Here is a 14,841-nt window from a genome sequence, read left to right as displayed (position 1 = left end):
TGTTTTTAAAAAATTACATGTGAGATAAATTTTAATATCCATACTCCAAGGCTTAATTATGTTCAGACAAATATTATTTGAAAGATTGATTAATTTAACCATTGCATAGCATAAACATTTTATAAGATTAAAAGATTTTATACATAATTCTGAGGTATTTATTCAACATTATAAATAAATATATATTTTTTTTAAATGAAATTTTTTTCTTTAAAAAAACTTTATTATTTTAAGAAAATATTTTAATTAAAAAATTCCTTATGTAAAATATGCTATGCAATCTGGTAGACTGTGTTGCCTAGGATTAAAGAACCATGGAGCAAACCAGTGATGAAATTCTTATTTTTGGTAAATAATAATAACTTTAACAAAAATAATAATAATATAACAAATTATACAGATAGACAAAAAACTTTTTAATGATTCTCTAAGTGTAATAACATCTCTTGAATTGCTTTTCTGCGTACATTACACATCTGTAAATACAATTTTTTTATCTCCCTTAGTTTTAAATTAATTACACTTCAAACAAAATTAAGAGAAACATAGTCAAAATCTGTAAAATTTATAATTTTGCATGCCCATACCTATTTAGAATGATTTTGCTGATGCTTTTCTTTTATAAATAGCCTCAGGTACATCCCAAATTAATGCCCAACAATAATTGGCTAGCATGTTAGTATTTCATTTCCCTTTTTAGTGGGTTTCCATCACCAAAATTTTTTTGTGGAAACGTTCACAGTGTTCATCACTTACATCTTCGAGGTTGTCTGGACGAAATGTATTTTAATAGACATATTACATCCCATAGCTCTGTATGAAGTAAGAAGTTGATTAAAAATATTGTGGTATTTGTCAAATTTTTGTTTGCCAAGAAAATTTTTACAAACGTCTTTAAATGAAGCCCAAGCTGCTCTTTCTACATTATTTAACATTGAGTTAAATACATCATCTTTGATCAACTCTCTTATTTGAGGACCAACAAATATTCTTTCTTTAATCTTTCCTTCACTTACATTCGGAAATTTCTGCCTGATGTATAAAAATCCAGGATTATCCTTCTTCACTGCTTTTAGAAAATTTTTCATTAGTCCTAGCTTGATATGGAGAGAAGGAAAAATATTTTTTTGGGTTCAATTACGGGCTCATGAATACTTTTCCCGACTGGAGTTAAGTTGTCTCGTTTCTCCCACTCTTTGATAACATAATGTTTATCCCTAGCTCGGCTGTCCCATTTGCAAAGAAAACACATGTACTTAGTATAACCTAACTGCATGCCTAACAAAATAGCTATTACTTTCAAATTACCACATATGTTCCAGCTATATTTTTTAGAATATATTTTTTCAAGAACGTCTTTCATCACATCGTATGTCTCTTTCAACTTAATACTATAAGCGATTGGTATTGAAGGATATTTGTTACCACTGAGTTGTAGAACCATTTTTAAACTATAGTTGGATGAATCTATGAAAAGACACCAGTCCTCAAGTTTATGAACTAATCCTAAGTGCAAGATAAGCTCATCAATATTTGTGCAATAAACCAAATTATTTTCATCAATGAGGTACTGAGAATGTTCTTTTTTTCGGCTTCAAAAGCCCGAAATTTTTGTATTTTTAAAAAAATAAATTCCAACCTTGCAGTCTTGATCCTAACAGTTCAGCTTGATTTTTTGATAAATTTAAGTCCCTAAACAAATCATTTAATTCACCTTGTGATATGAGATTATATGATTTAAGCTTATTGGAAGATAATTCAAAATCAGAATCACTGTTGTCTTCTTCAGTACTGCCTGATTCTTCATTGCTGCTTTCAAAACATATATTCACAAGTGGCTCAGGAATTGGAATAATCTCACTGCGAGGTACAGGCCTGATTGCAGATTGTAATGAAGGCTATTTTACAGTATGTTTAGATTTTTTAGAAATTCCAGACACACTTGTTAAACAAAAGTAACAATTGGTTACATGATCCTTTTGTTCACGCCAAAACATTGGTACACCAAATGGCAAAGCCTCCTATTTGATTTTAGGATAAACTCACCACATACATAACAAAATGCATCCACATCATTAACACAATTTCGAGGCATTATGACAATGCACTGTTAACAAACTTAAGACAGCAATAAGACTGAACAAAATTAATTAATTTCTAAATCCAGTGCTTAATATAAACAATACATCTGTGTTTTCAGCCACATCTTTTGACCTGCACAGACATGATTAATGTTATTCATGAAGACTCACTCTTCAGTATTAGTTATGATGTCATAATATGCAACTATGATATGATTTAATTCTTTGTCTAGTATTACTTAATTATAGCTTAAAAATTATATTAACAAGTTAAACAATACAAAATAAGCTACGAAAATACAATACAGGAGCTTAAAATGCTAACTACACATTGAAAAATGAAAAAAATCCTTTAATTAAACTTTAAACATTTTTCAAAAATGGTGGGTGATAGAAACATTCTGAGTTCATATTTGTTTTCAGCATCAAAAAACAGATTAAAATCATGTATCGTATGTTAGGAAGCAAAAATCATGTTTTTTACATTATTGCTGAGCATATTACACTCTTACTTTTTTTAATAAAATGTTAATTTAAATATTATAATTTTTAATTTATACACTAACTGAGAAAAATTAAAACAATTTTTGGCTAAAAATTTCAGAAATAAATCATAGGTTTTGAAGCAAATGGTCCCACCTGATCTTATGAAAAAAAAACCATAATTTTTCACCATTTTAGGCAACCCAGAATTTCTCTGAATGCTTTACAAAGAAATTGTCTTTGTTACACTTGCACAACAATTCTTCATACGATAATTTTTTTTCAGAGGATTATAGTTATATTAACCCTTTCCAATCCTACCTAGCATGCACATATGTTTTCCACGACTATTAATTAATTTATGGAATATAAATACAACTTGCATGTTCTTATTTTTATTTTGTTTCCAGTTCTGTCTTTGTTATTGCTATATCCTAAAACTAACTTAACTAAATATACATTGTTTCTAGTTTTAAAAACAATAAAAAAATTTTTATATTTGTTTACGGTGTGGTACTTTTTGAAGCACTCACCTGGGTGAAGACTGTTTTCTACCACGTTTCACAAAAAAAAATTAATTTCTCTTCTTTCCCCCCTTCACTCCCCCCAGCCCTGCTGCTGCATACAGCAGAATCTTTCAAGATTTTTTTTACCAGTTCTTTTGGGTGAAATGAGGTTCCCCATCTAGTCTTTGTTCTTCATCAAAAGATGGACTGCCTCATTTTTTTACCAGTTTTATTTCTTGTCTCCCACTAATTGCTTTATTATGCCTTTTCTAAATTTTAAGAGGGTGCATTCTTTTATACCCTTTTCCTTAGGATCTAATTTATGTAATATGAAACCATTTACAACTGATACCACAAGCCAAAATAAAACTTTATGCAACCACTTTACAGTTTTTCATGTAAAGACGTATACCTCACAATAAGAACAATCTACAATCCCCTAAATATTTTATATACTGGGATATGCATAAAGGTTAATTATATGTCTCTCCTTTTTACTATTTGCTCTACCAGCTGAATTTCTGGGCTGAAATATATTGACAGCATTATCATATTTCTTTTGTCATCAAAACACAAAGCCATTATTTCAAAAATTTCTTGTAATGCCAGGACTTGATGCACTTGTAATTTAGGTTTTTTATTTGAGTTGCTTGATGCACTTGTAATTTAGTTTTTTTATTTGAGTTGGTAAATCTTGCCTATTGGTTTGTACAGTACCAGTGGTAAGAATGTTCAGTTTCTTAATTATAAAGCTAAATTGTAACTAGTATAGAAATTGATCAGTAAAGACATGAAAGTCAGTTCATCTGAATTTTGTAGTAAGTTTCGAGTTAGCTGGATAACTATGCTGGCAGTGAAAGAATGTCTGGCCAAACTAAACTTTCTGTTGTACATTTAACATAAGGGATATGGCAGCATACATATTCAGTAGCTGAATCAGAGAAACAATAAATACAAAGCTCCCATTTTGTAGGTTTCATCAGATTGCAACACTTCCACTCCATTTTTCCCTTGTACCCTACAGTACTTTCATCAATTTCCTCTATCTATTTCCTGGGATGGCACGAATTACTGCCTACATTTACTATTAATGTATTTATTAATATTTCTTATTTTACTAAACCTAGATCTAGTACACTGGGGATGAGGCTCAAGAGGAGTTAAGTGTAAACAACAGAATAACTGTAAAAATCTTTCTCTAGTGAATACACCTTAAAAATGGACATCAGTCTAACCAGTCTTCAAAAAAATAATCAGGATTGATCCCCAAGTTTAAAATAACCCCAAATAAGGCTTGCAGTTTATCTAATGTTATATCCTTCTGTGAATGCCATACTAAATATTGTTGCAAGGGAATACATGAGTTTTTGTTTATTTATTTGTAGCATGTATGTTTTCTAATAACAACTCATTGGTAAAAAATAATTGGAAATATACTAATTCATTTACTGTTCTATTATTTAGACCTAAACAAAACCCTGGTATACAAGTTAACTGGAATTTTTTTTGATTAGGATAGTTTACTGTTAGTTTGACCATGCATATTCAACAAGGTTAGAACTACTATCAACACTCACTCAGATTATTTACTTCTGAATCGAAATTATAGTCATCAAAATAGTAAAATTATCCTCGGGCATGTTAAGCTTCATCACTTTCATCAATAACGCATAATTACTAATCTCATTATTCAGTACACGTGAATTGGAAGCAATCTTGTTGTTTATGAATACACAGCTGATGAACGTTGAGAAAATGGTTAGAAAAGTTGGCTTTCAGAAACATATAATTTCACCAACAAACATGTAGAGCAAGCATACAGAGACATCTATTGGTAAGAAGTGATACTATTAGGAAACAGTAAATAAGGTAAATTAGAAGAGCTATAGGGAACATTGTAACAGCTGTTGGCAGATGGCCGACAATGAATTTATATTAGATCTCTGACAATGCTAATTTCTATAAGAAAAAATAGCAGATTCAGCTAACAGCTAGCATTGGACCGGAAAAGGTTAAGAATCTGACATTGCATCAATATACAATTCTTTCAACCCACAACTCTGAAATTACACTTAAGACGGAGCTTTTACATTTACATTTGTCTGGTAATTACATAATTAGACTGCAAAAAAATAATTAAACAAACAAAAAAATCTAATCATATGAATAATAGAAAAATATAGAGCAAGGTAACGTTACTTGCACTTAAGGAAATAAATATAAATAGGTGCAATAGTGACAAATACTCTAAAACTGGTGTGCAACCACATATGGTCCAATATTAGATAGTTCATCACATGAAGATTTAAAGATTCTGGATTACGGTCCTGGAACAGCCCACAGTACTGGCAAATATAAAAAGAATTAAAAATTCATAAATTTATCTTGTGAAAAGAAAAAAATTTACTTACTAAATCTTGAATAGAAATAACATTCAGGCATTTTAGTCATATCATATTCATGTAAAAATTCGCACTGATCTCCCTTTTTACACAATCCTCGTAACCAATGTTTACATACAATGGTTCTATCACCTCGAACATGCCGAAGTGGACATGATGGACCTTTTGAACAAGTTCCTTTTGGAAAAAATTCACAAACAGCTGCGATTGACTCTGAAAATTAATGAAAACAAATTATTTAAAAAATTTTGATTTTAAGCAAATATTTGTACTATAAACATTTAATATAAAATTAACTGAATACTATAAAAAATATGTATATTACCAATAGATATTCAAATACATAATTAATTAAATTTAAATGAGTATTATGTTATAAAATAAACAATTTCATACAAATCTAAAATTTCACAATATTGTCTATGATGACTGGCAGAGAATGTTATATAAAAGTATTGATTTTTAATGACAAACTTAACCAAATTTACTTAAATGAATACCTTTCTACTTAAATAAAATTTTCAGTTGTTATGCTCTTCCTCAATACAACGATCATGTGGTTTTCTACTACAGGATCGTCTACTATTATATATATATATATATTTTTTTTTTAATACAAAGATTCGGATTTAGAATACAGTTAAAAATTAGGTTTGATATTTGTTTGGTATTATTTGTTTATATATTTAATACAAGAGGTGACAGAAACATAATGCACAGTGCAATATAATGGAAGAAGAAGCATACTGGAGTATAACTGGAAGACAAGATGTCACACAAACTACAAATTTCATTCCAATATTAATTACATTCAAAAACTCACTGACCCATGCTATCTCAATTTCTGTTGAAACAAACCACTGTTATAGACCACTAAATTTTTGTTAATGCATCTAAAACAATGTGCAGAGACTGAATTTTAACAGCAGAAAAACTGAACATCAGTGATATCATCATCATTTAAGAGCCGTTCATGTAAATGAAACTGTTGATCAAAATACTGTGAATAAGTAGACAATGAGAAAAGTCCAACACTTCTCGTGTCCACTTTCCCATTGGAAGATGAATTTTGAATTTAAGTGATTCAAAATGACCGTCACAACATAACAAAACAACACCTAGATAACACACTAACAGAGAGAACACATTATTGCAGAATTGGGCTACTGTAAAATTTTTCCATGGTGGGTGCATGCATACTCGCAGAAAAGAACAAGCAACAATGTATGGATTGTGAACTGCTTCTTAAATGTTATTTATGAGGGAGATTATCCTTTTCAATACTTTGATGGGAGACAAAACTTGGGAGCACCATTAAGACCCAGAAGAATGGCAGAGTATGGAATACTGACATTATGGTCCACCACAATCAAAAAAATTCAAAACATAACTCTGCAAAAACAAATCTCCTGACAGTGTTCTGGTCCAAATACATGGACGAGTCGTATGTCACCGACTACCTGGAAGTTGGGTTGAATATAAATTCTGTCAATAGAAAATGCACATAGAACACACTTTAGGAGACATGTGTATTGAGTTCAATAATTCTGCAACAATAATACCCTATATTCTGCAGCAAAATAATGCTTGGTAGAACACATTCATCTGCAACCACTGAAGCTCTTGTAAAATTGTAATTTGGACCTGGTCCACACTCACTGTACTCATCTGATTTGGCACCCTGCAATTTTCACTTCTTTCCTGCAATTAAAGATATTCATTTCACCACTTTAGGTGAACTGAAAAATGCAGTGAGATCATGGATCAAGGAAAAACTGCCCCAGTATTCTTCAATGATGAAATGAGAAAGCTGGTCCACCATTGGGAGAAATATTTAGCTGTAAATGGTGTCTACATGAAAGAATAGATTTCTATACCAAATAAAATGCCACTTTTATACTATACTTGTTTCATCTGACTAGTTTTTTTAATTTGTAAGTTATAAGGAATTAGATTTGTGAATTAGATTTCTGACAGCCCTCATATTTGTCATTGGATTAAAATGTGATCCAATTTTAAATTTTAAATACAGGTTATATATATTGTTATTTAGTAATGTATTATCTTATTAGTGAGGAAGGTCAAAACAGAATAAAATCACATAACAAGTAAAAAAAAAAAAAAACAAATTTTATTAAGCAAATTTGTTTCTTTGTCATAAAAAATTAATCACTTTTTTAATCTAAAAATTCATAAATATGTTAAAAAATATATATATATATATATATAAGCTAGCATTAAAGCATTACAACTATAAACAGAAAAAACTGTTCATTAAAATTGTTGAAACAAGTTTAACTACTAACCTCAGAAAAATTAAATTAATTTAACTTTATTTCAAAAAGATTTATATTTAAAGTTTGATAAGAGACACCATTTTACTGAATGATGCATTCAGCAAGACAGATCCATGTAATCATCCTTCTTGAGGACATCCTGTAGTGTCCAGGATTATTTTTTCACTAATTAGTGCAGCCTTTTATGATGCAATTTCTTAATTGTTCTTGTATGCCAGTATATGTACAATAAATTAACAATTTCTTTCAACTATATACATATATGTAAATAGCTGAATGAAGTTAATATATATATATATATATATATATATATATATATGAATATTAACTTAAAAGTAATTTATTTAAGTTTATTTTCCTCTTGATTGCCAGAATTAAATATAATTAAAAAAAACATATTTTACTTAAACATTATACCTTTATTAATTTCTTGAGTTAACCAATCAACTTATCATTTCTAGAGTGGTCCTTTTAGATGTATTTTGTTCTTTGTCTAGTTATTCTTTGTCTGTTCTTTGGTGCTGTTGAAATCAAACGATTGTTCATGTTCTATTGTAGTTTTGTGAGCGCTGTCACTTCCTTTTTTCTATATTTATGGGCTTGGCTGTTTCCCCAATGGAATTCCTATACAGCATCTTGTACAATAAATGAATAGTTCTCAGCAAACTCCATCAGGATAACAGTATTATTATCATCTAAATTTCCCTTCAGTTGTTTTAAATATGAACTTTGATGTTTTGAAACAAAATGGTGAGTCAAGCTAAAAACCTTTAAGGAAAGCTCTTCAATAACATTTTCCATAGTCGCCTGTTGCATCTCCAATGTGTCTCTGTCTAAATGAATCCACTGCTTATATTTTATTAGTTCCTCCAAGTCATAATCTTTAACCTCATCCAATCCAGTTTTTCCAGGACATTGTTCACAATGTTGTAGCATGCAATCCTCAGATTCTACACTGCAGACAGTTTTCTCAATCAATATCCTGCAGTCATCCTTGATGGACATTGCAGCTACCATAAGTTTAACATTTTGATGAATGGTACAAACACAAACTGAATATGTGCCAGCAGCACTAACTGTAATGCAGCACTTTGGCCTAAGTTCACAAAATTTTGAGAAGCCAATTTCATGGCGATAATGTGTGCCGTAAGCTATGAACATCTATTTAAATTGCACAGAAGTAGAAGTTTCTGCATGTGTACTTTTTCACCACTGATCCTACTTGAAACAAAAGTTCAAGTAGGATTCCTGGACAGATTCAGGAAAATTCATCCATCATCTTCAAAAACTTTGAGGACCTGTTGTCTAATATCCTTCAATTTGTTTCCTCCATTTTTTCTGTTGTCACTAAAACACCAACTTCAGATTGAGCTTCCTGTCCTCCTTCTTCACCATTCGCACTGAAACCTGGAATTCATCAGCTCTTTTCTCAATACTCCAGCTACTGGGTGCCAATGTCAAAATCTGGACTTGTTATGGGGGAGCTGAGATCAAAAGTTTGGCTTTCTGAGATCAAAAGGATGTCCAGATTTTTACATCCTTGACAATGATTACTCTTTAATGTTTGCATTACATCAGTAACACTCAAACCATCAACAGCTGCTGCTGTAGTAGCAATAGCATTTTGTGCCCTTCTTACCTTCTATTTTAGGTAGTCTTTTGAACCCCATTTGCTGACATATTTAAGCTTCAAACGAGAGATAACAAGTGGTGACAGTGAAGCATACATTCTTCAAGAAGCCTTTAGCATTTCCACATCACTAGATTCTGATTCTGGTTGACCATCCTTTGGCTGACTCTCTCTTTTAGCCAATTCTTGCCTACATCGTGGGCATAGCTTTTGATCTGGCTTAAAACATAATTTGTAAAACCTTTTAATCAGTTCACAGAATCAATATCAATAAGCCAAAATCCTTTTCTGACATTCTGCGACTCTTTTCCAAATGGACTGCAGCAGTCCTTCTTTAGGAATTCAAACATCATCAGCAACACAGGTTTATGATAGGAACATAGGTCAGCATCTTCATTAAAGTTAATTCCAGATCACCGCTGTAAAAATTCTTTGTCCATTACAGATAGTTCTTTCACAGGCAACAAAAAAGCTTTTCCATATTTAAACGTTAAAGACTTGTGGTATTCAGAGTCATCAGGCTTACCAAAACGGCAGAGGCCAAGAACTTCACTCATTTCAAAACACTGTTGGAGGTAATAATAAATGTCACAACTGATTATACAAGTTATTCACCAATAACTACATTAATTTACATAAAGTTGATGCTTATATACCCTTTCTTCAAAATAAAGAACATTCTAGAAGAAATGAAATTTTTCAGAATATTCCAGAACCTTCTATAATGTTCTGCAAAATGAAGTTTTCCAGGACACTAAAAATTTCTAGAACATTTTAGAAAATGGCTTTTTTCAGATCAGCCTAGAAAGTTCTACAATAGTTCAAGATTTTCTGGAACACCACAAATGTTTTCAAAATATTGTAAATTTTGGAACATTCTTTAAAAATCTAATACTCTGAAGCATTGAATGCTTTTCCACTTTCAGCTGTTTTAATTAACTAGAAATGTCAACAGGTTAAAAATCTGTCACATGCAAAAGATTAATTATCTTTCAAAATGTTTCTTACCTACTATAATAGACAGGTCAAAAAGCAAAATGTATGGATTGTTATTTAAAAGCTGTCCTTTCCATCTATTATAAAACTAACAAAATCTGAGAAGATATATCTGAGAAATACCATTCGAAGACGAGCCAAAAATCATGAAAAAAATTTTTTGACCACATTTGGTGTGATGGATTTCTCATCCTAACATAAGATTCCAATTAATAAGGATCCTACATATAATTAGTCTCTTTTTCAAATTACAAAGTCTCATTCTAATTGAAGAATTAGATAAGGAAATATATAAGCACAAACTTTGACTTCCAAAATGTTGCAACAAAGTTTTGGCTGAATTTCAGCTGTTATATCTCAAAACCAGGTTCCAAAAGAAACTTCTGACCAACATATTCAGAAATAGCATAAAAAGTTAATCAACAGTACCAAAATTCAAATCTGCATCTTTATTATTACCGTCAAAATTGTTAGTCAAAGATAACAATTTTTAGATGTGTCCACAAACTATAAATACCCCTTTTTCAAGAGATCACAAAAATCAGGCATAGCAGATAAACCCACCGGGTTGGTCTAGTGGTTAACGCGTCTTCCCAAATCAGCTGATTTGGAAGTCGAGAGTTACAGCATTCAAGTCCTAGTAAAGCCAGTTATATTTTACACGGATTTGAATACTAGATTATGGATACCGGTGTTCTTTGGTGGTTGGGTTTCAATTAACCACACATCTCAGGAATGGTCGAACTGAGAATGTACAAGACTACACTTCATTTACACTCATACATATCATCTTCATTCATCCTCTTAAGAATTATCCAAACGGTAGTTACCGGAGGCTAAACAGAAAAAAGAAAAGGCATAGCAGATAAAGAGATGCAATTTGGTAAAATGGCATTTCAGACCACGGGGAACCTCCACCAAAAATTTGGTGATATTTGAGATGGTCAACTGGGGATGACTTTCAAAACTGGTCCACTTGATATGGAATGACTATATCTCATCCTTGTTTTGTTGTGCATTGACACATGAAGCATGAACCTCTTTATGAAAATGGGCAGGACAACCATCTTGCTGGAAAATGAAGTCGTTGAGTAGCTGAGGCGTAAGCCATAATTGTAACATATCCAGGTATATCATGCCGGTTATTGCCGTTTCCATAAAAAAGAACGACCCATACACTGCCTCACGAGAGATTGCACAAAAAACATTTACTTTCGAAGAATCCCGAATGTGTTCCACATAAGCGTGTGGGTTTTCAGTTCCCCAAACTCGCACGTTATGACGGTTTACTTTGCCGCTAGTATGGAAAGTAGCTTCATCGCTGAAAATTATCTTGTTTAGAAAACCTTCATCTAACATGTTTCCTGTAACTGTAAACAAAAATCGAGCCTATGTGTTTTGTCTCCATCAGAAAGACGCTGGATTAATTGAAGATGGTACGGTTCGCATAATAAACATTTACAGAGAACTCTCCACACTGTTGTTTTCAGAATTCCTAATTCTCTGCCTGCAGCTGCAGTCGATTTTGACGGGCTGCGAATGAAACTTGCATGCACATGTTCGACATTGACTTCTGAGGTTGATGGATGACTAGTTGATTTTTGCTTGCACAAGCAACCAGTTTCACTGAATTGTTTATACCATGCACGAATTAAGTTGTCACTTGGTGGCTCCTTATGAAATTTCAACCGAAACGCACGTTGCACAGAAATTACTGACTTTGACAAGTGAAATTCTAATACACAAAACGACTTCTCGCTTCCCGTGGCAGCCATTTTCTCTACTGTCGACGCCTAGCTAGCAAATGGTTTATTAACTGCCTAGTATATGTGGATAAAAACTATTTGAAGTACTCTTTCGTACAGTACTTGTTTTATTTTTATCAGTGAAATAGTTTTTTGTTAAGAATTTTCGAAACTCCGAAGAACATTATGAAACGCCCTGTGTGTATATGTATATATATATATATATATATATATGTGTATGTATGTGTGTGTGTATATGTATATGTGTGTGTGTGTGTGTGTGTGGTGTGTAGTTATTTTATTTAACTAACTTCATACGTTTTTATATATATGATTGTAATTTTAATAAGTTTAATCTTTTAATTTTAATTTTTTTAAAAAATCGTTTAATATGTAATTTTAAATAAGTATGTCACATGCAACTTATGATGCGATCCTGCGAAAGTGCTTTTGGAATAAAAAAAAATAAAAATAAGTGTCATTTCATTTACTTTGTAATTCTGTATTTGGGTTCTTCAAGTTGGTTTTTGATTATAGAAATACAATATATTAGTACAGATGAATATGGATCTTATAAGTATTGACTTTCGAAAAAAAAAAATATATATATATATATATATATATATATATATAATTTCATCCGGCAATTTTCTTTTGGGTTGGATGAAGTGCTAATTTATTTTACATGTACAGACACAAAAGAACACTTAAGAGATCGCATCAATAAAGGCTGCAGTAATTAGTGAAAAAATAATCCTCGACACTACAGGATGTCCACGAGAAGGAGAATTTGTCATGCTGAATGCATCTTGCAATAGAATGGTGGCCACATCAAACTACTATGAATATATCTTAGTATGTTTCATCATTTTAAAAGCACTTCTGTAATCATTTTGAAAGAAGAGTCATTAATTTAATTTTTCTGAGTTCAATAGTCAAATTTGTTTCAAGAATATTTTAGCATTATGAAAAGATTTTTCTGTTTAAAATTGTAATGCTTTCCTACCAGTTTTTGGATATTTGCTTTGAAATTTTTGAACAAAAATCAAAATCATGTCAGGTTGGAGATCTATGAGAGACGAATTCAGAAGATGATTTTTTAAAGCGCTTCGTCACATGTGATGAGACATGAGTCCATCATTACACTCCGGAGTCAAAAATAGTGAGTAAGAAGTGGTGATGGAAGGATGAGGGGTGTCCACCCAAAACTTATTTGTCAGCTGGAAAAGTTCTTGCGAACAATTTTTTTTTTAACTTAAAGGGAGTTTTACTTAATGATTTTCTCCATAATCAATGAATGGTGTATGTGGCGTACTATTGCCAGCTGTTACACTCAACAAAAGTCGCCTACCGATACAAAAGACATTCATTGTTAACAATAAGTAAACTATTACATTTGGTAGCAATTACCTGATCATCTTCAATTTTTTCCATTCTTTAACCATAGTAAATATGCTTAGGATCTGAAAAACACAAGGTCTGTTGGAAACCAGTGACCCATGCAAGTTCAAAGTCTACGCCGCATTAACAGTAATCTAATCAATTAGCAATCATTTTTGAGTTATGACAACCTGTTCAGATGGCAATCTATTCTGTGGAGAAAGGTTAGGGTTAGGAATAAATAATAAATTAACCTTAATAGTCATCACAGTCATTCTTGAAGTCAGCTGTTGAAAATGACTGACAGAGCTCTATGTAAAATGATCCACTGTACACATGACTAATATAATGTAACACGTGGCGTAGTCTCTGTCTGTAGTGACTATATTTCCTTTTAAACATAAATTCGGCCAAGTATCCTATGAGATGGTGTTATGTATTGCTATACCTAGGTAATTTATCCCTAACTTCTCTCCACAAATTTTAATCTTAACCTTAACCATAACCTCTCTACATAGAATGGATTAGCATCTATTCAGATCTTGATAACTCACAAAACTGACAGCTAATAGACCCATGTAATTGGTACATCTAATTTTAGATGTACCAAACCACATCTTCTAAATCATATGTATCAGTACATCTTTTATAAGAAACTTAAAGTTCTTAGTGTATACTTACAAGTCATAGAGTCTCAATACAGAAATTAACAATTTCTAATGTACACCTTAAAAAAATTACACCAATACGTAGAGATTACACAAAGATTCTGATTCTCAAGACTATTTAAAATTTACACAGATTTAGGATTACGTAAAACTGTTTGAATTTAAACAATAATCATTCACTACAGGAATAAATAAAAATAAAACTTACTATCCATCCGGGGAAAAGGCAATGGTAATGCTCCATACTGCTGTTCTAATGCTATTTCTATATCAAACTTTATATTTTCGACACTAGCAACAATAAATTCCATACTCCTAAATTTACTATACAAGCTAACCTAAAAGTCACATTCACCGGTAGCGTTGTTTGTTTGATTACTGGTCACAGAGGAAAACTTTACGTTGGTAATTCCGAATTTACCAAAAACATTTAATATTTTTATGATAATTTTTATTAAATTTAGTTCCAGTTACAGGATTAGATTATAATTAATATAATTTTATAAAATGAAAGTTTTAATCCGTTTGCATTCATTATTTTACAGCAAATTACATAGTTTAGTACTTGGCAACACAAATCTCAGAAAATGGTAACATTAATAAATTTACAGTAATATTATATTTATTTAATAAATATAAAAAAATCTTTAATT

General features: G+C 31.3%; 1 protein-coding gene across 1 annotated transcript in view; it reads right to left on the bottom strand.

Moving 5' to 3' along the window:
* Clp (Cleavage and polyadenylation specificity factor subunit 4) overlaps positions 1-14,556 on the bottom strand; it is a 30,835-nt gene extending 16,279 nt beyond the window's left edge. Inside the window, exons 1-2 of the mRNA XM_075356809.1 lie at positions 14,397-14,556; positions 5,482-5,685 (exon numbers count right to left, since the gene is read on the bottom strand). Of these exons, the coding sequence (XP_075212924.1) occupies positions 5,482-5,685; positions 14,397-14,499 (307 nt within the window). The 5' untranslated portion in view covers positions 14,500-14,556. The remainder of the gene's footprint in view (positions 1-5,481; positions 5,686-14,396) is intronic.
* Positions 14,557-14,841: the final 285 nt, after the last annotated feature.

The sequence above is a fragment of the Lycorma delicatula genome, chromosome 2 (assembly GCF_047948215.1).
Source record: "Lycorma delicatula isolate Av1 chromosome 2, ASM4794821v1, whole genome shotgun sequence".
In the NCBI taxonomy this organism is placed as follows: domain Eukaryota; kingdom Metazoa; phylum Arthropoda; class Insecta; order Hemiptera; family Fulgoridae; genus Lycorma; species Lycorma delicatula.
The sequence above is the reverse complement of the archived record's forward strand: the minus strand, read 5'-3'. Positions and strand labels throughout refer to the sequence as shown.